The 23,351-nt window shown below is 47.7% G+C and overlaps 1 protein-coding gene across 5 annotated transcripts in view; it reads right to left on the reverse strand.

The window, feature by feature from the left end:
• SCARB1 (scavenger receptor class B member 1) overlaps positions 1-23,351 on the reverse strand; it is a 92,891-nt gene that overhangs the window by 14,855 nt on the left and 54,685 nt on the right. For all 5 annotated transcript variants that reach the window (XM_043442567.1, XM_043442559.1, XM_043442552.1 and 2 more), the window contains 6 exons: positions 21,047-21,250; positions 18,582-18,677; positions 16,148-16,263; positions 13,290-13,456; positions 6,481-6,599; positions 855-928 (listed from right to left, as the gene is read on the reverse strand). In XM_043442567.1, coding sequence (XP_043298502.1) covers positions 855-928; positions 6,481-6,599; positions 13,290-13,456; positions 16,148-16,263; positions 18,582-18,677; positions 21,047-21,250 — 776 coding nt within the window. The remainder of the gene's footprint in view (positions 1-854; positions 929-6,480; positions 6,600-13,289; positions 13,457-16,147; positions 16,264-18,581; positions 18,678-21,046; positions 21,251-23,351) is intronic.

Below are 23,351 nucleotides of genomic sequence, written 5' to 3' on the forward strand. Positions count from 1 at the left end.
ACACACACACACACACATATATATAGTGGAATATTACTCAGTCATGAAAAGGAATGAAATTGTGCCATTTGCAGAGACGTGGATGGGCCTAGAGACAGTCACACACAATGAAGTAAGTCAGAAAGGGAAAAACAAATGTTGTATATTAACACGTATATATGGAATCTAAAAAGATGGTACAGATGAATCTATTTGAAAAGCAGAAATGGAGACACAGACATTAGAGAACAAATGTATGGACACCAAGGAGGGAAGGGAGCTGGAATGGACTGGGAGCTTGGGGCTGACATATGCTATTGATACTGTGTATAAAACAGATGACTGATGAGGACCTGCTGGATAGCACAGGGAACTCTACTCAGGGCTCCATGGTGACCCGCACCGCAAAGAAAGCGAAGGAAGAGGGAGTAAATGTATACATACAGCTGATTCACTTCGCTGTACAGCAGAAGCAAAACAACATTTAAGGCAACTACACTCCAATTAAAAAAATAAAAAAAATCTTCCTTCCCTCAGGTGAATGGTCTCGCTAGAGAATGCTGTTGGCCAAGTTTCCATTTTCAAACACTCAGTTTGGGCACGATTTAATTTTTGCTACTCTGTCAAGGGAGAAACAGCTTGGACGGAACATTCTGACTAACAGGGGGGACAAACGTCAACAGACAAAAGGGCAGGGGTGTCAGGATGTGGCCTGGACTCAGCTCAGAGCTAAGATTCCCCTTAGGAGTTCAAGAGGCAGGGACCAGATGCCATATCCCTCCCCAGACTTTGAGTTCCCCAAAACAAGGCCAGAGTCTCCCTGAGATCCCAATCTCTCAACCACAAGGCAGCCCCGGCCCCAAGACCCCACTCACCCGATGCCTTTCACAGACTTAAGGAAGAGGCTCAGCTGCAGTTTCACAGAGCAGTTCATGGGGATTCCGGTGACCTGCAGCAACAAGCGCAGTGAGGGGCTAGCCCTTCCTGGACCCCTGGGAACCCCTTCTAATCCCCCTCTCCCTGGTCCCGTTCAAGAAGGTGCATGTCCCAGGTAAAGTGCCCATCTGCTGGGGTCTCCTCTACCCACTCTAACCGCTGATGGGTAAATACATATTCTCCAAATGGCTCTTATGTCCACAACGTTGCGGGATCCCCTCCAGGGAACCAGACTCTCTCTGGATAGGAAAAAATAATCCTTTCCATCTTTCCACTCAGAGAATGCATTCCTGAGTGCAGAAGGATATTTCTCAGTCATTACCCCTCCCTCCAGCCTCCAAATAAAATAAAATAGATTCGCATGTTGATAAAGTCCCTATCTTCTCCAATCACCCACCCCTCTCCATTCCCTCCTGCCAGCATCTGAAAGAGACAGTCTGACTCGGGAAGCATGCCCGGTCCCTCTTGTTTACTCGCTCAGTCGTGCCCAACTCTCTGTGACCCCGTGGACCACAGCCCACCAGGGTCCTCTGTCCAGGCAAGAATACTGGAGTGGGTTGCCATTTCCTTCTCCGGGGGAATCTTCCCAACCCAGGGATCGAACCCGCTTCTCCTGCATTGACAGGAGGATTCTTTACCACTGAGCCACCAGGGAAACTTGCTTGGTCCCTAGTGCCTCTGAAATATAGTTCCATGGAATCTCCATTTCAACAGAGCTCATGCCAAGGGCAGGGGATGATATTTTAGAGAGAGTTTAGTGATATTTCTTCTTTGTGTTTAATTTTATGTTAATCTTCTTAGAGAAAAATTTTTTCCTTTTGTTTTTTTGGCTCCACTGCACAGCTTGCAGAATCTTAGCTCCCAGACCAGAGATTGAACCCCAGGCCACCGCAGCAAAGGAGTGGAGTCCTAACCACTGGACTGCCAGTGAGCTCTCCATTTGGAGAGAATTTTTTTTTTTTGGCTACCTCATGCAGCCTGTGGGATCTTAGTTCCCTGACCAGAGAGCAAACCTGTGCCCCCTGTATTAGAAGTGCAGAGTCTTATCAATGGACGGTCAGGGAAGTCCTGGAGAAATTTTTAATTCCCAATTTGAAAGCTTCCTTTGTGCAGGATTTTTTTTTTTTTTAATGAGATCTTGTTTTTGAAGTAGTAAGTCAATAAAGTGACACACATCTAGAACCAAAAACCAGGGAGGTGGTTCCAGAATGGTGTCAGGAAATGAGACTGGAGGGACTTTCCTGGTGGTCCAGTGGTTAAGCATCTGCCTTGCAATGCAGGCAACACGGGTTTGATCGCTGGTGGGGGAACTAAGATCCCACAGGCCTCGGGGCAACTGAACCTTCATGGCACAGTTACTGAGCCCATGCCACAACTAGACAATCTGTGTACCATGAAGGATCCCACATGATGCACCTAAGACCCAGTGCAGCCAAATAAATTTTTTTAAAGAAAGGAAATGAGAATGGAAAGGAACCTAGGTTTGAGGACAGACTGCTGCTTCTCAGCTGAGACTCTTTCTCATCTGAAAAGTGGAGACAGCTCTGCCCACCTCACAGGGTTTCTGCAAGGGCAAAGTCAGGGATGCAAGACAGCCACACTCAGGGCCATAAACGCTGTGTTGTTATCACAGACACCAGTGGGAACAGGCATTGTCTTCCAGCGTAGCCTGGCATCCTCAGGTCTTCTGGGGCCCCAGGGCACAGAGGAACTGGCCAAAGGCCACGCTCCCATGACTGGGGAGAGTTTGAACTTGAGAACCTGGCAGGATGTGAGCAAGATCCCCCGTGTTTGAAAAAGCGTTCATCCAGTGGGCCTGAGGCTGCCCTCCTGGAATGGTGGCCCCCGTCTGGCCTCTGGGATCCTGGATTTCAGGGGGCTCCCACCTCTCCCTGACAGATAAGAGGGACTCCCTGGCCTAGAGGGTTTGTAAAACAGTTTAGTTTATGCTGACACCTGCTTTCTTTCCTGGAGTCTGGAGTCCATGCCAGGCAGAGGGTGCCCACAATAAACACCCTGGGTGCTGAGTCTTGACTGGGCGTCCCTGGTTGAGGACACCTCACACGGGGAGCGACGTTTGCCCGGTGTGACCCCCCAGGAGAAGGCTCTGGGAGCCTGTGCCTGGTTCCCGCAGCCTTCACCGCACGTGCCGCCCCCTTTACTGACTCTGCTTTCTGTCCTTCGCTGTGACTCATCACAGAAGTGAGTGTGACTACCTGCCGGGTCCTGGGAGTCCTTCCAGCAAATCCTCCCACTTGAGGGTGATCCTGTAGACCCCGACACATCCTGCTCTCCAGACTCTACACGCTGGGGTCTCTACTCGGGCCACTTCCTTCCCCAGGAAATGTGTCTCCTTCCCTCCCCGGTTGTCCCTCCAGCTGCTGTCTGGCCACCTCTTCTCGAGCAAAGCCCTGCCTCTCCCCCTCGTCGCAACCCCAGAGAACAGAATTTGCCCCATGAGCCCACACCTGTCAAGGGTCTCCCTCCCCTGGTTTCAGGAGCATAAACACAGGCAACAGAGTAGCCGCTTCCAGGAGACATTCTGTTTTCAAAACTAATGAGATCAGAAATCAGCAGATCCACCCCCACGCTCATCCTCCCCAAATCAACAAATCCGAGGCCACTTCCTCTCCCTGTCTGCCTCTGGCCTGAAATGAGAACTAGGAGAAGCCTACTTCTGCATCTGCTGATGCACTGCTGCAAAACAACTGTTTGCACCTCTCCAGCCTCCCAGACTTAACTGTTTCTTTCTCATTGTGGCGGAGAAAAAGAAAGTCCATACACTAAAATGAAAGTCACCAGTGAGAACAGAGAAAAGTCAGCGGAGAGAAAGAAAGGAATGGAGAGAGAGAAGCAGTGAAACGAATGAACTAAAAAAGAAAGTGGAAAACCATTTGTTAGCTTTCTAATAAAAGTCTTTGTATTTTTCTTTTGGCCATACCACATGGCACATGGGATCTCAGTTCCCTGACCAGGGATCAAACCTGTGTCACTTGCATTGGGAGTGCAGAGCCTTAACCAAAGGACCACCAGGGAAGTCCCTAATAAAAACCTTTTAAAAACTGGTTAAAAGTTTAAGACAATATGGAAAAGCCTTAACAAGTCTAACAATAAAGACTGAATTTAATCTAGGACATGTAATAGAATCATATTAATTAATTATGATCAACTTAATTCATTAATACCCACTTCATCAACTGTATATTAATACAGGACAGAAGGTAGTGGGCATTAAAAGACCTGTTTATATAGTCAATATTTTAAATTAAGTAACTATAAGTGGAGTATAAGCTTTAAACATTGTGAATCACTGTATTATATACTGGGGCTTCCCAGGAGACTCAGTGGTAGAGAATCTGCCTGCCAATGCAGAAGATCCAGGTTTGATCCCTGGGTCTGGAAGATCTCCTGGAGGAGGAAATGGGAACCTACTCCAATGTTCTTGCCTGGGAAATCGCATGGACAGAGGAGCCTGGCAGACTACACTCCATGGGGCCGCAAAGAGTCAGACACAAGCACATATCATATACACTTGTTGCTTAAATAATGTGGTATATTCATTATAACACTTGTCGCTTAAATAATGTGGTATATTCATTATAACACTGGTTGCTTAAATAACGTGGTATATTCATTATAACACTTGTTGCTTAAATAACGTGGTATATTCATTATGCTTCAATTTTTTTTTTTAAAGGCTGTATACTCGATGGTTCCAACTATGTGACATTCTGGAAAAGGCAGAACTATAGAGATAGAAAAGATCAGCTGCTGCCAAGGGTTAGATGGGAGTGAAAATAGAAGGTAGTCGGGGGATAAATGGATGGAACACACAGGATTCCGAAGGCAGTGAAGCCACTCAGGAGACTGAATGGTGGACACAGGTCATCATGCATTTGTCAAAACCCATAAACCTGAACAACACAGAGTGAAGCGTAATGTAAGCTACTGACTTTAGTTAATAATAACATTCATTCATCAACTGTAACAAACTTCGTGCCAGGGGAAAACAAGGTCTAGGAACTCTGTATTTCCTGCTCACTTTATCTGCAGGCCTAAAACTCATCTAAAAAACAAAAAAAAAAAAACAAAAACAAAGTAGGGACTTCCCTGGAGGCTCAGTGGTTAAGACTCTGTACTTCCACTGCAGAGGGCAAGGGTTTGATCCCTGGTCATGGGAACTAAGATCCCATGCAGTCAAACAAAAAACAGAACAACAACAAAAAACAAAGCATATTAATTTTTTAAGAAACAGACATATGCAAATGATACTCAGATTTAAAGAAAAAACATTTTGAAATAATAAAAAAAAATTTAATTAAAAAAGAAGACCTATGTTTGAAGTCAGTCTTATCCCTTACTCACTCTCAACCACTAGGATCTCAGTAAATCAAACCCATGTTTACTGAAATACAAGTACTTCTGTGCTAACCACTAGAATTCAAGCAATTAACAAGACAGAACAGCTCTTTCCCTGATGGGGACAAGAACCCCATTTACTAGTTGGAGCACTTAACCTCTTTGGGCTGCAGTTTACCCATCTGTAAAATGGGAATAGCAATGCCCACCTCTCTGATTATTGTGAAAATTAAATGAATAGGATTATGTCTATAATAATAGCATAATGAGCATTCTAGAAATATGAATGTGAAATGTGTGCAAGCATGGCTGACTTCACTAACCCAGATTTATTTTATTTTATTAATTTGGCCAAGCCACATAATTTTCGGGATCTTCGTTCCCCAGCTAGGGATTGAAGACACACCCTCGGCAGCGAAAGCATGGAGTCCTAACCACTGGACAGCCAGGGAATTCCCAGTCTGGATTTTCAGTGAAAAAACAAAAGAGAGAGAGCTAGAAGGTGGAGTGCTAGGGGCTGTGAGTTGAGTCAGTGGCTAAGAAAATCTGAGTAGTATCAAGGAAAACAGCATGGAAAAGCACCAAGAAGAAGAGCTTCCAAAAAGGCCTATGGGGGGGGAGACCACAAATGTCCACTCCAGAAACAGAAACCCAAAGAATTTTTTTAATTAATGATAAAGCCACCAAGTCCAAATGGGCAAATTTGCAGTGAATGGAGGCCCTAAGAGAAGAAGCAACAGGGTAAAGACATGTCCACGGGAGGGTCACAAGTGCAGGTCTGATAGCCTCCTGGTCCCTGTTTGTAGACAAAACATCACACAGGACAAATTCCCCAGAGCCCAGTTTATCTGCAAGACGTTCCAGGTTCTTGTCGGTACCTAAAGATCTTTATGGCATGTTGGCACAGCCAGAGGGCTGCCTCTGGCTAATTTACAGGTTGATAATTCCTAATTAATTTACTGTGTTATGATCTTTTTATAGAGACAATTCCCTTATAAAGAGATAATAAAGTCCTTGCACTATGGAGTCGGGGCAAACTTTGATGACTTGATAGCCTAGAAACTATCAATGCCAAAGAAACCCAGGCTTCCCATCCCCCCCCACCCTGGAACAGCCTGGTGCCTGGTGGGGAGAGGAGAAAGTTGAGTGTGCACCAAACAGAAATCTCCCCCACCCCCACCCAAAGGCTGACAGGCAGGGGCTCACCGGGTGGATGTCCAGAAACAAGGAATGTTCTTTTGGGTTAGGATGGAGGCCAGACACTGCCTCTGCCAGGACTGGGTCAGCGTTGTAGAAGTGAGGATGGGAGAGAAACAAGGGTGCATCTGGAAAGCAAAGGGGCAGAGAGGGGGTGTCAGACAAAGGCAGCACGTTTGCACATCCAGAGACCTGCTCACGTCAAGCCCTGAGCTGGGTGAAGGGATGCACAGGCGATGAAAACACAGCCACTGCCCGCAGGGCACCCACCTCGTGATGATGACAAGATGCAAACAACAATAACTAGACAGAACTCACTCAGTGTGTAATTATTTACCAAGCACCCAAGAGGCACCAGGAACTGGAACCCACCCAGCAAGGGACAAGCTCAGCGCCGTAAGAATGGTAAAGGGGGAGAAATTAAGGCAAGGAGAAGATGCTGGCTCAAAGACGCCGGCAGAGAAGGTCAGGGGATGGCATTCCAGGTGAGGGGATGGCAGGGGCCAATGCAAGGAGGTGAGAAAATGCACAGTGCGTATGGAGCAGACAGTGCCTGGAGGGAATGATGGGAACTGAGGATAGAAAGACTTGAACTTGGGTGAGAGGAAGGGCCTCTGGATTGCCAAGCCAAGCAGCCCGGACTGTCTTCTGCAGGCAATGCAATGATCAGAGCTGTTCGGGTGTGCACACCTCAGGTCTCCCTAATGTCCTCGGGACGGGAGAAGACACACCTGCTCTGTTCCTCCTCTCCCAGCAGCGGGTCTGTGGGATGGACGCCAGTGTGTGAGGACAGAGACTGACTCGGGTCCCTCCGAGTGAGAAATTCACACCCAGACACCCGAAGCTGAACCTCTCCATCACCCGACCAAGCGAGGCAAACACCACGGCATCCTCATGTGCTCAGGACAACAGACAACAAGCCTGATGGACAATGAGTCAAGGAGGAAAAGAATAAGCCTCTCTTAGAAACTGGTGATGGTCAAGAATGGGCAAATCACAGAGTCAGAGCAGACTGGTGGTGACAGGGGCCGGGGAGAGGAAAGATGGGGAGTGAGTGCTAAGGGGTACAGGGGCTCCTCTGGGGCTGATGAGAATACTCTGGAACTGGACTGTGGTGGAGGCTGCACGACATTTTGAATGTTCTCAATGTCACTGAATCGTGAACTTTAAAATGGTTAACTGGATATTACATGAACTTCACCTTGATACGAAAAAGAGAAAGACCAAAACTCAAAAGGCCTCCTCCCCTAAAACCAGCAGCCCATGGACTGCCAGCCAGGTGACCCACATTACTGCTTATGTGTGTCTGGCAACCTCAAATGTCTAGATTCTTTCTGCTTTTCTTAGCAAAGCCAAGCACCAGTTTAAAATAAAAGCTGGGATTTCACTGCTGTCTGACTTCATTTTTCCCAGAGTCCTTTTCCATCCACTGCCTTCAAGTTTCTCAACATTAATTTATTCTTCCCAGTGTCTCTCTGATGTGTTGCCATATCCGGATACCCCCTTCACTGTTACATAATGTGCTTCTTTGAAGCAGCTGCTATTGCTTTATTTCAACAGCTATATTTTAAAGACGCTTGCTATCCGAAGCATAACTGGTAAACACTTGCTGGAATTAGAAAATAAATCCAGGAATAAATACAATGTGAACAAATGAATGCTGTAGATTCTATCCAGAGACTGTTACCTACACGAAAAAAAAGAGGCTGGCACCGTGAGACTTGCTCTTTCTCTGTCAAAAGGGAGAGATGAGTGTTAGAATGGCACTCAAGCCCTCTTAGCACCAACACTTTCCCCTGGAGATAATCAGGAGGACAAAAAGGATGGAAAACAGAAGCCCTATCTCACTGTGTCTGTGTGGGTGTGTGTGCGCGCGTGCACACACATGCTCAGTTGTGTCCGACTCTTTGTGACCCCATGGACTGTAGCCCACCAGGCTCCTCTGTCCATGGGATTTTCCAGGCAAGAATACTGGAGCAGGTTGCCATTTCCTTCTCCAGGGGATCTTCCCGAGCCAAGGACTGAAACCTCCTCTCTTGCATCTCATGCATTGGCAGGTGGGTTCTTTACCACTTGAGCCACCCAAGAAGCCCCCCTCGTACCATGTAAGTCAATTTTATTTAAAGCTGCCTCCTTGGATCTTTGAGGTCTTAGGCACCACCAAGGACAACATTTCACAATTTGAAAAACCTTGTTTCCCATTCTCCCATCTCTACTGTGAGAGGAGATCAACAGAGCAAATACACGAGGAACCCCTCCCCCTCGGTAAGGGAAGCAGTCACTAAGCCAGGCCCTAGAAGATGATGAACCTCAAAACAAGCTCCATCATGCCTGCAAGGCTGCGGGGAGACTGAGATGGGCTAGACCAATTTGCCATCACCTGCTCTTGCTTCAGCTTGCTTGGTTTTTTAATAGCATGTATGCATGTATGTGTTTTTTCTATTTTACTTCCAAACAGATTGAGAGAGACAACGCCCAGGTAATAAGTGGTAATTAATTTATGGCTTTACGACACATCTAACCAGACCTAATTGCCCAGGATCACCGTGGATTACAATTAAGGGGTTCTAGTGAACAAGTCTCAGGACCTTACACAGCATGGAGGTTGGAGGAGAGACAGTTCTGAGTCCAAGAACTCCTCAAGGCCCAGAAAGTGAAATGAGTGGGTATTTCTTATCTTCAGATAAAATGCCACAGAAATACACACACAAGTGCACCCAAAGACATGTATGAGAACGTTCCTAGCACTACTAGGGTCATGATCAATGAGCAGAACCTTACTGGATGCCCATGAACAGTAAAAGAGGTAAGGAAATGGAAGTGCGGTCCCACTGAAATACTATACAGCAATGAAAAGAGCACTCGCAACAATGGGGGCAGACTTCACCAGTTTGCAAATGGGTGAAAGAAGCCAGAAATAGAGAAAAAGAAATATATGCTTTATGACTCCATTTAGATAAAGACCACGGCAGGTAATGCCGTGGTGCTGGAAGTGAGGCCAGCGACTGAGAGGATCACTCCTGCTCTCTTTCTGCATCCCTTTGTGGACTTTAAAAGTGCATGTGTCAGTTGGGTATCTTTCTTGTATACATGTCTATTTCAACATAAAAGAAAAAAATTGTATTTACATAATGCATATATAATTCCCTTGCACTTCTGAAGTTCTTTTGGCACATGTGCTAAGATGAGGCAGTGTAATTTTCAAGCCTAGCCCTTGGCAGTGGATGGATATATTGTTTCTGCTGCCTACTATGCACAATCTCCTGGAACCTATGCTTCAATTAAGCCCCTCCCCTACTTTCAACCTCTTGCCATGTGGGTGCTGGCTACACTCACTGAACCAGGGGCTGAGCATGTGATACAGCCTGGCCAATCCGCACAGCCCACCCTTGGCCACTGATTGGTTCACAGTCAGTCATGTGATAAAAGCCAGCCCAATCAGAGCAAACTCTGGCACCTTTGCTGGAATACAGAAGACCCAGTGGCCCCCTTTCTGCTGGGAGGAGGTGAGCCTGGACCCTGGAGCCAAAAGCCTGCCTGGCAATGAAACCAGTCCAGAGGAAAATCAAGCCGGCCCATGGCAAAAGGCAGCTTCGGACCACAGCTGAGCTCTGGAGCCATGCCTAATACAAAGATAAACCAAGAAGTGCCCTTTAGGCCTAATCAGGCTGGTATAGCATCTGCCACTTGCTATGGCAACTGTGTAGCACACAGCCTACCAGGTCTCTGCACTGTCAGCTCCCCTACAGGCAGAAATTCCCATAGACACCAGTGAAGAAAGAAGCAAACAGAGGGAAAGGGCAGGAGGGCCAGAAAAGGCCATGGCAGAGGTGGGCACTTCCAGGTCCCAGCTTCAAACGTTGCCCATGAAGTACCTCATTCTGCCTGCACTTGGGGAAACCGCCCAACCTGCTGACAGTCCCTCCTCCCAACCCTCCTGCAAACAACCCCTCCCAAATCCCCATCTCCAGCTGACAACATGGCTCTAATCAAACAGGCCCCAAAAGACAAGACCTAGAAAGATGAGGAACGGCTTCTTGTCCTACCAGCCCTGTGAGCTCAGTCACAGCCCAGCCTTGAGCCTCAATTTCCTAAGTAGGATACACCCACACATCCATATGTTTACACACTGCGTGAGTCCCCACTACATACCGAGCACAATTCCAGAAGCTGAGGACACAGGCCTGCCTGCAGTGCTTACAGTCCAGTGGAGACACTTCCGGTGATTTCAGGGGGTGATGAGCACCGGGAAGACAACAAAGGGTGGAAAGACAGAGAGTATCTGGGAGGTGGGGTGGGGAGAGCAACTTTAGAGTGGGAAATCAGAGCAGGCCTGCTGGAGGAGGTGGCATTGGGACAGAACAGGAGGGGGTGAGGGAAAGATCCAGAGAGATCTACAGCAGCCTGGGGAATAGCTGATACAAAAGCCCTGAGGCAGGACCAAACTAGATATATCTTAGAAAGAGGGCAAAGGCAGCGGGGCTAAAGAATAGTTAAGGGGAAACTATGGGGAGAAATGACATTAGAGAGACCGGCAGAGGCCACATCCGGACAACACTGGGGCCTCTGTAAGGACTTCGCTCTACCCGCATGGGTTAGACACTTAAAGCAAACGGCTGGGTGCCGTTTGGGAGCCTCAGAAAGGCCCCCTGGGCGGCTGGCTGGAACCGTGTCCAACAGAACTTTCTACAATAATGAAAATGTTCTCTTGCTGCACTGTCATCCCATGGGACAGTCATTCGACTCGGCACATGTGGGTGGGGACCATCTGAAATATGGCCAGTGCAATAAGGCACTGCTTTTTAAATTTGATTTCAATCAAACCAATTTCAATTTATTGATTTCTTTTTTTTTTTTTTCCCGGCCACGTCATGCCATATGCAGGATCTTAGTTCCTTGACCAGGGATCGAACCCATACCCCTTGGAGTGGAAGCCTTAACCACCGGAGTGCCAGGGAAGTCACCGATTTCAGTTTAAATAGCACATAAGGGGAACACACTGGGAAGTCTGAGAAATGGTTGGCACACAGGGTAGCCACAATGCAAGAGGAAGGCCAACTGAAGGGCCCTGGACCATGAGGCAGCCGGAAGAGAGGAAGGACTCAGGAATTAATCTGAAGGCCGGGCTTGCCAGTGACCTGGAGGAGGGTCAGGAGAGGGAAGCTGCTCTGATATCCAAGTCTCCACAGTAAGCACGTGAGGCGGGGTGCCTCAAGGGCTGGCACCCAACCAGAAAACAGTGAGGATGTGGCAGCACCAGTGACCACACCCGAGCCGGTAACCGCACACCGCTGAACAAGATTTTTTTTTAACTTATTTATTTATTGGTTTTTTTGCCATGCGGTGCGACAGGCATGCTGGATCTTAGTTCCCTGATCAAGGATCGAACCCAAGCCCCGTGCAGCAGAAGCGCAGAGCCTTAACCACTGGACAGCCAGGGAAGTCCCACACTGAACAAGATTTGTGGAACTCAGGCTATTGCCAGCTTCCTTTCCACCCCAGATGAGGGAAAAGGTCTTCCCTACGATGCCTCATTTTTAAGCTACCTATCGTGGCCGGGGAGGCAGAATGATGCCCTTCCCAAAGATGTCTGCTTCCTAACCCCTGGGACCTGTGGATTACAAAGGTTACAAAGGGAATTAGGCTACAGGAGGGATGAGGGCTGCTAATCGGCTTAAAATAGGAGTGTGGCCTAGATTATCCAGGTGGGCCAGATATAGTCTCCAGGGCCCTTAAAACTGGAAAAGGGAAGCCCAAAAGCATCAGAAAAAGAGATGTGACCACAGGAGTGGGATCAGAGAGCTGTGATGTTGCTGGTTTTGAAAACGGAGGAAGGGAACCCTGAGCAAGGAATTCTAGGGGTCTCTGGAAGCTGGAAGCTGTGACAGATTTTCTTTTCTGGGGCTCCAAGTCACTGCGGATGGTGACTGCAGCCTTGAAATTAAAAGATGCTTGCCCCTTGGAAGGAAAGCTATGACAAACCGAGACAAGGTATTAAAAAGCAGAGACATCACTTTGCCAACAAAGGTCCATCTAGTCAAAGCTATGGTTTTTCCAGTAGTCATGTACGGATGTAAGAGTTGGACCATAAAAAAGGCTGAGAGCCGAAGAATTGATACTTTGGAACTGTGGTGCTGGAGAAGACTCTTGAGAGTCCCTTGGAATGCAAGGAGATCAAATTAGTCAATAATGAAGGAAATCAGTCCTGAATATTCATTGACTGATGCTGAAGCTGAAGCTCCAATACTTTGGCCACCTGATGTGAAAAGCTGACTCACTGGAAAATACCCTGATGCTGGGAATGATTGAGGGCAGGAGGAGAAGGGGGTGGCAGAGGATAAGATGGTTAGATACCATCATCGACTCAATGGACATGAATGGGAGACAGTGAAGGACAGAGGAGCCTGGAGTGCTGCAGTCCATGAGGTTGCAAAGAGCCGGACATGCCTGAGTGACTGAACAACAAAAACTAGAAGCTGGAAAAGGCAAGGAAACAAAGCCATCCCTTCCACCTCCAGAAAGGAAAGCAGCCTGCTGACACCTAGCTCTTAGCCTGGGGAGGCTGGTGTCGGACTTCTGAACCACAGGAGTGCTTAAGATCATAAACCTGTGCTATTCCAGGCCACCAAGTTTGTGGGAATTTATTACGACAGCAACAGATACACATGGCATATTTTTTTTTTTGAGTTATCTTCCTGCCCTCATTATCTCTGGACAAATGGAATTATCGAGGGTACAGAGGCCAGGAATTAAAGAGGCAGATAAACCCCTCATCATGGGCCACACCCTCCCGCCCTCCCATCAGGGATGACACATACTGAACCTGCAGGTGCTGACGTTTTGGATTCCGGACTCCCGGCACGGGCAGAAGCCCTCGTTGGGTGGGTAGACGGACCCGTTGGCAAATAAGGTGTTGGGAGCCACGAAGCGAAAGGTGGGGATGCCTCCAAACATCCCCTGCTCCTTGTAGATGAGCTTCATGGACCTGCAGGGACAGATGATGTAGGATGACATCCCAGAAGGCGGTGGCCGGAACTGGGTGGCCTGAGTAAACTCACTCCCCACGGGCACGGCCACCCCCCCACACCGTGTCCCAGTTTGAACCATCTCTCCCTGGCAAATTACAACAACCTCCTTATGTGCCTCCCTGCCTCTACCACCTACACCAGTCCATTCTCCACAAGCTTTAAAACATGGACAAAATATATCACAACCCCACGTAAGACTGCAACTGCTTCCAGTCTAATCTAGAATAAAATCCAACGTCATCACCATGGCCACAAGCTTCTATAGGATTCAGCCCCTGCTAACTGAAGAAGACTCTTGAGAGTCCCTTGGACTGCAAGGAGATCAAACCAGTCAATCCTAAAGGAAATCCACCCTGAATATTCACTGGAAGGACTGATGCCGAAGCTCCAATACTTCAGCCACCTGATGCAAACAGCTAACTCACTGGAAAAGACCCTGATGCTGGGAAAGAGACTGAAAGCAAAAGGAGAAGGGGCAGCAGAGGATGAGATAGTTAGACAGCATCACTGATTCAATGGACATGAATGTGAACAAACTCTGGGAGATGGTGAAGGACAGAGGAAGCTGGCATGCTGCAGTCCATGGGGTCGCAAAGAGTCGGACACAACTTTAGCGACTGAACAATAACCCAACAACACCGTGTACTGTACCCCTCGGGCCCTCTGGCTATTCCTCCAACATGCTCCCTCCTGCCCCAGGGCCTTTGTACCTGCTGCTCCCAGTGTCTGGAATGTTCCTCCCTCTTATTCCCACATCAGACTTCAGTTCTTCACTCAGGTCCCGTTTCGGCTGTCACCTCTGCAGGGAGCAGCACCATAACCCACCCCCATTCACCCTCTTTCCGTTCACCCTGCCATATTTCTCAAAGGCGCTTCTAAACTTGAACATGGCCTGTGGATCAGAACCACCCCACCTGTCCTATTCGCAGGGTCCACTCAGCATAAGTGGCCTTAGAGCCCTTGAAATGGGGCCAGGCCAATTTGGGATGTGGCTGTGTCAAATACACTCCAGATTCCTATGGCTTGATACCCCCAAACAATGGAAAACAGCTCTTCAATATTTTTTCTCTTTTTTTTTTTTGCCACACTGCACAGTATGTGGAACTTCCCTAGCCAGGGATAGAACCCATGCCCCCTGCAGTGGAAGTGTGGAGTCTCAACCACTAGACTCCCAGGCAAGTCCATCTTTAGTATTTTACATTTGTTTACCCCCTGTGAAATGATACCATTTTGGATCTCCTGGGTCCAATAAAACATCATTAAATGACTTTAACTGATTTTTCTTTAATGCAGCCTCTAGAAAATTTAAAATTGTGTATGGGACTTGTATTATATTTTTATTGAAGACTACCGCCCTAGACAATAGTATCAGGTCAATTATCTAAATTGACCTAAATTATCTAAATTATCTCATTATGGTGGTGTGATGTGGTTACATAAGGAAATGCCCTTGTTTTTAGAAAACACCCACTGAAGTATTTAGGTGTCCAACATACTCTCAAAGGGTCCACAAAGAAGAGAGGGAGGGAAGGAGAGAGACAAGGAGAGAGAGAAGTGAGAAGGATAAAGCTGATGGGGCAAAAGAAACAATCAGGGAAACTGGAGAAGGGAATGCAGAGACACGGCTTCCCTCGTGGCTCCGCAGTAAAGAATCCACCTGCCAAGCAGGAAATGTAGGAGATGAGGGTTCAATCCCTGGGTCAGGAAGATCTCCTAGAGAAGGAAATGGCAACCCACTCCAGTATTCTTGCCTGGAGAATCCCAAGGACAGAGGAGCCTGGCAGGCTACAGTCTCTGGGGTCACAAAAGAATCGAACACAACTTAGCAACGTTTTAAACAACAACAAATGCAGAGAAGACTGCACTTTCTGGGAACGCTTCTCTAAGTTGAAATTTCTAATTTCAGGAAGTGAACACACACAGAATAAAAACACCTCCACTCTCTGACCCTCCCCTGCGGGTCCATCCATGGGCCTGAGTCCCCAGCCAGGACACAACCCCCAGGGAACAAGAACCCGGCCATCCTCTCTCTGCCAGGACCCCAGCGCCTCGCGCAGACAGGGCTGTGTCAAGATCTGCTAGGGTGGCAGGTGAGTCTCTTGAGTTCACATCAGTGAAATCCCAAGCAAAGGATTCTTCCAGAGTAGCCTCAACAGAGGAGCCGAGGACAGGGAAACACCCAGAGAAGGGCTCTAGAAGCCGCTGTCTCTTCTCGCCACTCTGCCGGGGCGACTGGAATTGTTTAGCCCCAAGCTGACCTCCGAGGCTGTACTCTGGAAAGTGGAGGGACTGCGAGCGAGGCATCCAGGCTTCTCAGCACCCAACTGTAAACAGGGCAGCTGGCACAGGGAGCCCATCATTGCCTTATTCCATGGCCCCTTGCCATCTTGCCCATTTCCTGTCCATCGCCACCACCAAGCCCCAACAACCACCAGCAGCCTCCCCGGGCCTTGCAAAAGCACCAGGAGTTGGAGTTCGGCTCTTCATGGTGCAGCCAAAGAGAATTCAAGATGGCGCCAGGGGCCAGCGGACGTGCAGAAGAGCCAGGCGCTCTCCAAGCACACACCACAAGCCACTTGGTTCGGCTCTGAGCATCCACAAGGCAGACTTCCCAGGAGGCCCGGAATGTCACACATCAGGGCGATTACCGGCAGGCCTCGGGGCTGTAGAATTCCAGCGAGGATTCAGGGGTCATAAATGGTGCCCACATCTGCCCGGAAGTTCCGTTAATCATGTTGCACTGATCGGAATGCCAGAAGTTGACCTGTGGGGAAGTATTTAAACACGGCCTCTTAGTCAAGCAAGGACTCATAAAGACTTGGACACTGCCCAGGTGACTTGGAGCTCCGACTTCACACACCGTGTGAAGTCACCACCCAATTGAGAGAAGCCAGTCCTGGATAGACGTCCTGGTGCAAGGAGATCAGGCTGTGTAGACAGACAGCCAAACAGACTGTCCATGGCAGTTCCCCATTCCCTAACCGTGGATCCCTGAATGTACAACTTTGCTGGGGACTCAGTAACTTCATCTGTAAAATGGACCTGTCACTCAGGCCTCCAAGGAGCACAGTGGGCGGGGGAGACAGATGTCATCGCCTCTCAGACAGGAAGTAGGCAGGCACGTCGTCAAAACAGATCAAGTCAGAAGGTAGCCCCAAGTAAAACGTTTAAAATCATGATGGTCGCCACCAGGAGATTGCAAAACAGTAGCTGCTTCTAGAGAATGACACTCAGACAGAAAAAAACAGACTTCTCACTTTTTACCCATCTGTCCTAGTAGGTTTTTAAGCATATGTTCATTCGCGCGCGCACGCGTGTGTGTGTGTGTGTGTGTGTGTGTGTGTGTACATCATATTGGGCCTCCCTGGAGGTTCAGTGGTAGGGAATCCACCTGCCAATGCAGGAGACACGGGTTTGATCCCTTGGTCGGGAAGAACCTCTGGAGAAGGAATTGACAACCCACTCAGGTATTCTTGCCTGGGAAATCCAATGGACAGAGGAGCCTGGTGGGTACAGTCCATGCGGTTGCAAAAGAATTGACCATGACTTAGAGACTAAACAACATCAACATACACACACAACACAACATGCACACACACACACACACACACATATTTTGGCCACACCACGCTGCATGTGGGATCTTAATTCCCCAACCAGAGACTGAACCCGGGCCCCCTGGAGTGGAAGCGCAGAGTCCTAACCACTGGACCACCAGGGAAGTCCCGGTACATTTTTATCTTGAGAAAGCAAGCTAAAGAGAATTTCAACAGTGTCCATGCAGAATGGTTATTACTGGCTGCGATGGTAATCCTCTCAGTCCAGCCCTGATGGGGGATAACCTGTCCCCAGCCGTCCAGTCTCTGCAACCATCACCCTGATGAGCGTTTGGAAGATGTGGGCACCACCACTACATAATCATTTTCATGAGAAATGAAGAAAGGCTGCTCAGGTGAAAAAAGCAAGTTGCAAAATAATGTTCATAGTATGATTTTATTCTGCTCCTAGAAGAAAAAAAAAATCGCACCTCAAATGGATAAAAATACACAGGAAGAATATATCCAATACTGATTAACTGTGGGTTTCCTCTGTAGTTTGGGTGGGAATGGGGCTGGACGTGTGAAGACGTACAAAGTGCACTTTATATCTGTCTCTATTATTTTATTTTTTAAAGTGAATGTCTTCCTGTGTATCTGGCACAATTTTTTTTTTAACTCAACAATCTTTCAGTGCAACGGATGGCTATATCTTCAGTGTAATATTTGAAGCATTCTTTTAAGTGAAGCACCAAAGGAAACAATGTGGTTCCTAGCATACATTAGGTGCTAAATAAATCATATGCCCCACCCACCCACTGGGAACCAAGAACTAGTTTTCCTTTTGTTTCGTTTTGGCTGCACCTTGGGGCACATGGACAGAACTTCCCTCAGGAGGGATCGAACCCACCCCCGCTGCAGTGGAAGGGCAGAGTCTTAACCACCGGGACGCCAGGAAAGTCCTAGTTGAGGCTTTGCCTGCTTGCTCAGTCACGTCTGACTCTGCACCCTCATGGACCCCAGCACACTAGGCTCCTTTGTCCATGGGATTTTTCAGACAAGAAAGAGAACTGGAGCAGGTTACCATTTCCTCCTCCAGGGATTTCCTGCTTGGCAGGCACATTGTTTACGCTAAGCCACCTAGAAAGTCCTAGCTGAGCCTTAAACATAGGTAGGGTCCAGGACTCAAGAGCATCTCCCCGACAGATGCAATCCCTTCCTCTGTGTTGTTTTCTTTCTTTAATTGAAGCATAGTTGATTTATAATGTGTTAGTTTCAGGTGTACGGCAAAGTGATTCCATTTTACATACACATGTATCTATTCTTTTTCAAATTCTTTTCCCTTTTAGGTTATTAAGGAATATTGAGCAGCACTCCCTGTGCTACACAGGAGATCCTCGTTGGTTACCTGTTTTAAATATAGCAGTGTGTACATGTCAATCCCAACCTCCTGTTTTAAGAGAAGGAGGCACTCTGGGCGGTGGATCCCAGCCCTTGCCACCCCCACCGGTCCCTGCATAGGGTGGCTGTCGCCTCTTGCCTTCACCTTGCTGACTCCATTCCACTTGTCCACGAGGTGGATCCTGCTGAAGTCTTTGACCCCTGTGAACACGGTGAAGAGTCCAGAATCGGAGTTGTTCAGCTGCAGACAACGGCAGAGAATGACATCTTTAAGCCCCAGGATGGAGCTAAAGGACATGCGAGTCTATACTCAGGCCCACCCACAGGCTGCTTCCCCTTCACCCAGAGAATGGGGGCCTCATTGTCTTGTTCACCGCTGCAAGCCCAGCATTGGGGGAGTCAAGAGGAGGAGGACTTGGGGGCTTTCTAGGAGGGACACTCCTCTGAAGACCACATCCGTCCTAGAAAACGTCCCATTTTCCCTTCCTGACTCCAGGAGAGTCTGGTTCTCCTCTCAGGTGAATGGTGGGGTCACCCCATCCCATTCCCCAAATTAAAAGAAAGCATGGCCACGTGACCTCTTCAATCAGTGAAAACAATCAATGAGAAAGGAGAGAAGTGATAATGTCACTTCCAGGTGGGAGCTTTAAGAGGTGGTGCATGCAAATTTCACTGTGCTTTCTATCATTGCAATCGAGACTGGAGAAGCATGTATCCAGCGGAAGCCTCCCTCAGCCTGGGTCCCTGAGTGACCACAAAGAGCAGAGGAGCCCTGGTCACCCACACTAGACCTGGCATACAAGTAAGAAATAAACCTTTTGCTATTCTAAGCCATGGAGATCTGGGGGCTGCTTAACCTGGCCTACCCTGAAACATAGAGGCAAAGAGGACTTGATGTTTATCAAAACTGTGCAAAGCACACACAAAAAATGAGTGACCACTGGGTAAAATTTAGAAGGCACCCTTTTACCTCTGAAGATGCTGTATAATGTAAGGTACAGCACCCGTGAGGAACTCAATAGGGGTTGTTTACTGGCCAAATAGATACATTGATTACTGACTGGGCAAGCCAACAGGGCCTAAATTCAAAGCCTGCTCTAGCTTCCTAATATCTGTGTGCCCTGTCACTTGTCCATTCAGAGCTTCTAGAGCCCAAACTTTAAAAAAAAAAAAAATGAGCCCAAACTTCAGCCAGTATAAAGAGACAGTAACAGACACCACTACAAAGAGACACTGGGAGTATTAAAAGACCTAATGTGTAAAAACGGTTGAGGACAGTGCCTAAGAAATATTAACATCTCCAAATGCTAGCCTTTATTTTTATTATTGCTGTTATTATGATTAATAAATGCTCACCCAAAAGAATACTAACATAATAATTATAACGAAGTGTATCAGAGACTTCTAGTTACTACCCAGAGTCCATTCTCCCCTTTCTCCTTCATATCAAAACTCAAACCTTACTTAGGGTATCAACATACTAGCTATAAGTTAACATTTTCCAGCTTCCCTTGCAGCTAAGTGTGGCCACAGGTCTAGTTCTGGCTAATGGAAAGCAAGCGGAAATTGGTTTTCTCCCTCCCAAAGAGGGAAACAGCCAGGACATGTTGCTTTGTCCTCAACTCCCCTGACTGCCCCTAAATCCCCTACCGCTTCTTCCTTCCTGCTGCTACCTGGAAAGTGAGTGTGATAGCTGGTGCCCCAGCAGCCTCTTGGATCATGCAGTAATCTTGAGTCTGGAAACCACACTCTAAGGTGGGGAGAGCAGAGTAGTAGGATTCTAGATCCCTGAAGAGTGGGAAGCCACCACACCAACACTGCTGGACTATTGCTTTGGGATTTCCACTATACCTAGCCAAAAATAGTTTATAAGCATGTGACTCAATTTGTAATAACTTTCATTTGTTTACAATTTGCTTCAACAAGAATCATGTCACTTACCTTAAACTTGTTGACTCACCCACACACCCAGAACCTGTCATCCTGCTCAAAAATGTACTGAGCAGCTATCACGTGCCCATAACTGAATCATGATTTCTCCCTCCTACTACCCCCAACACCAGATCAGCAAAGCCCCAAAAGGAAGCACAGGCTGGAGCAACTCAGAGGGCTGTTTACAATCTGTGATTGAGGGAGCCAAGGTCAGGGATCAGAGGTCAGGGATCTGACTCTACATCAGATCATGACTCAGAATCCCAATCACTGACACCACTAGGTTATGAGGGGTCAAGATTAAGAAAAAGCAGGCAACTCAGAGCAAAGCAAGAGTTGATATTTTTGACCTGCCTCCCCAGCAGCCATTCCCCTTTCTTCCAGCACCAACCTCCAACCTTCTAAGCTCAGCCCCAGTCACATCATTTAAGCCTGGATCAAGCTGTACCTGAATCTCTCTCCCTACAGTTTTCAGTTATATGAACCAATAAATCAACAAATAGAATTTAACTGAAACTGGCTTTGGCTTAAGCCAGTTTAAGTTAGATTTCCTGTCATTTACAACCCACAGTTCCTGGGGCCTCTGCCAGCTCCAAAAGCAAGCTGGTAACTGGTTTCCAGGCTGTGTCAGTGGAGGACAAGACAGAGGCCCTGAACTTCTCACTGGGCCACACTTACCTCAGCAAATAAGCCAAACTTGCCCTTGAAGGGGAGTGAGTTTGGGAAGTACTGATTGATGAGGTGGATTAAGGGGTCATCATAGCCCCACATGATCTCGCCAACAGTGCGGTTCATGAAGGCACGCTGGCCAAGGGTGCTGAACGCCAAGGTCATGATCAGCTTCAAGATCCCGGGCCTGTTCTCCATCATCATTGACGCACTCTGCAGAGGCAGGGGACACCACAGGTTAGAGGCGAGACACAGCTTGTCTGCCCTCCCTGGACCCAAGCTTCAGGGCACAGCCATCCAGGGATATGGTCAGGCCTAGAAGGATCCCTGCAGTGGACATCTGGGGCATCCAGAGCCATCCCCTGATCCTTCAGTAACAGGACCACCTGTGATGTCGGGTTCAGGCCGAGTTAACTCCACCCCCAGCCCCAGAAGCAGTCATGTGCCTTAGTCCTGGTCAATCAGAAACCTTCCTCTCTCTGGCTACAGTGACTGGTTTGGGAATATGTATGCAGCCCCATCAGAACCAACAAGCCACAAGGAGCAAATCAGCTGGGGTTGCAGGGTAGAGAGGGAAGGCGGCTCTGGCTGCCCTCGAAGGTGGTGTGTGCAAGGCTGCAGCCACCCTGAGGGGTGGATCTAACAGAACATGGAACCGACACAGATCTGGGCAACCTTGTTTGCACTCTGGATCAAGCCACACCTGAAACCAGGCCAACTCCTGCCCTTTCAGTATCATGAGCCCATAAATGCCCTTTTTACTTATGCCTATTTAGAGTACCTTTCACTGTAACCTTATAAGCAAAGAATCTTCATGTAGACTGTACTCTACTTCCTTAGCATCTCCCTTCCAAATTCCAAGAGCCCCAAGCACCAGTTCTACCTAGCATCTGGGTGCTTAGAATATGGGTGAATTTATTTTCGAATTTTTGTTTTCCTCTGGAGATACCGTCTTGGCACTTGGTTTACTTTTTAAAGGCACCTCATCCAATAGCTGGGCTTCCCTGGTAGCACAGCTGACAAACCGCCTGCAATGCAGGAGACCTTGGTTTGATTCCTGGGTCAGTAAGTTCCCCTGGAGAAGGAACAGGCTTGTCATTCCAGTATTCTTGGGCTTCCCTGGTGGCTCAGATGGTAAAGAATCAACCTGCAATGCAGGAGACCTGGGTTCGATCCCCGGGTCAGGAAGATCCCCTGCAGGAGGGCATGGCAACCCACTCTAGTATTCTTGCCTGGAGAATCCCCAAGGACAGAGGAGCCTGGTGGGCTACAGTCCATGGGGTCACAAATAGTCAGACACGACTGAACAATAAGCACAAGCACATCCAGTATCTAATCTCTACCTGTAGAAAAGGGAAGGGAACCAGGATTTTCTTAAACATAAAGGTCTGATTCTATAAGAATTCACAAGGGTCTCCTTAACATTATGATTTTTAGGGTAATAAATAGATGGGTTTTCTTTATTTTGTATAAACACTGGCATCGTGTTTCTCTAAGTCAGTATTTCTTCTTTTTCTTTCCTTTCTGGCTGTGTCAGGTCTTAGTTGTGGCATGCAGAATCTTCTTTGTGGCGTGTGGGCTTAGTTACCCCATGGCATGTGGGATCTTAGTTCCCCGACTAGAGATCAAATCTGTATTCCCTGCATTGCAAGGTAGATTCTTAACCACTGGACCACCAGGGAAGTCTCTTAGATGGTTTTTAAAAATCATAAAAGTATATAAAGTAAAAGTCCCTCTCTAACCTGTGACCCTCCTCTTCCTAATCTCCTCCCCCAAGAAAAACCACTGCTCTGGGTTCTTGAGTATTCCTGCAGGAAGCATCAACACCAGGAGTCAGCAAGCTATGGTCCATCAGCCAAAGCCAGACCAAGGCCTGCTTTTTACAGTCCAGGAGCTAAGATGTTCCTAGGTTTTCAAATGGTTGAAAGAAAAACAAAAGACGACCATATGAAAAACATGAAAATTATATGAAACTCACATTTCAGTATATCCACGAAATAGGTCTCTTGGCACATAGCCACGCCCACTCATCTATGTTTTTGTCTTGGGCGTCTTTTGCATTTTTAAAATATTTATTTATTTATTTGGCTGTGTCAGGTCTTAGGTGAGGCATGCAGGATCTTCAGTTATGGCATATGGGATCTAGTTCCCTGACCAGGGGTCGAACCCAGGCCCCCTGTATTGGGAGCTCGGAGCCTTAGCCATTGGACCACCAGGGAAGCCCCTGCTTTTGCATTATAATGGCAGACTTGAACAGCTCCAACAGAGAACATCTAGCCCTCAAAGCCTAAAACATCTACTATCTGGCCCTTTA

This window comes from Cervus canadensis, chromosome 1 (assembly GCF_019320065.1).
Source record: "Cervus canadensis isolate Bull #8, Minnesota chromosome 1, ASM1932006v1, whole genome shotgun sequence".
Classification (NCBI taxonomy): Eukaryota; Metazoa; Chordata; class Mammalia; order Artiodactyla; family Cervidae; genus Cervus; species Cervus canadensis.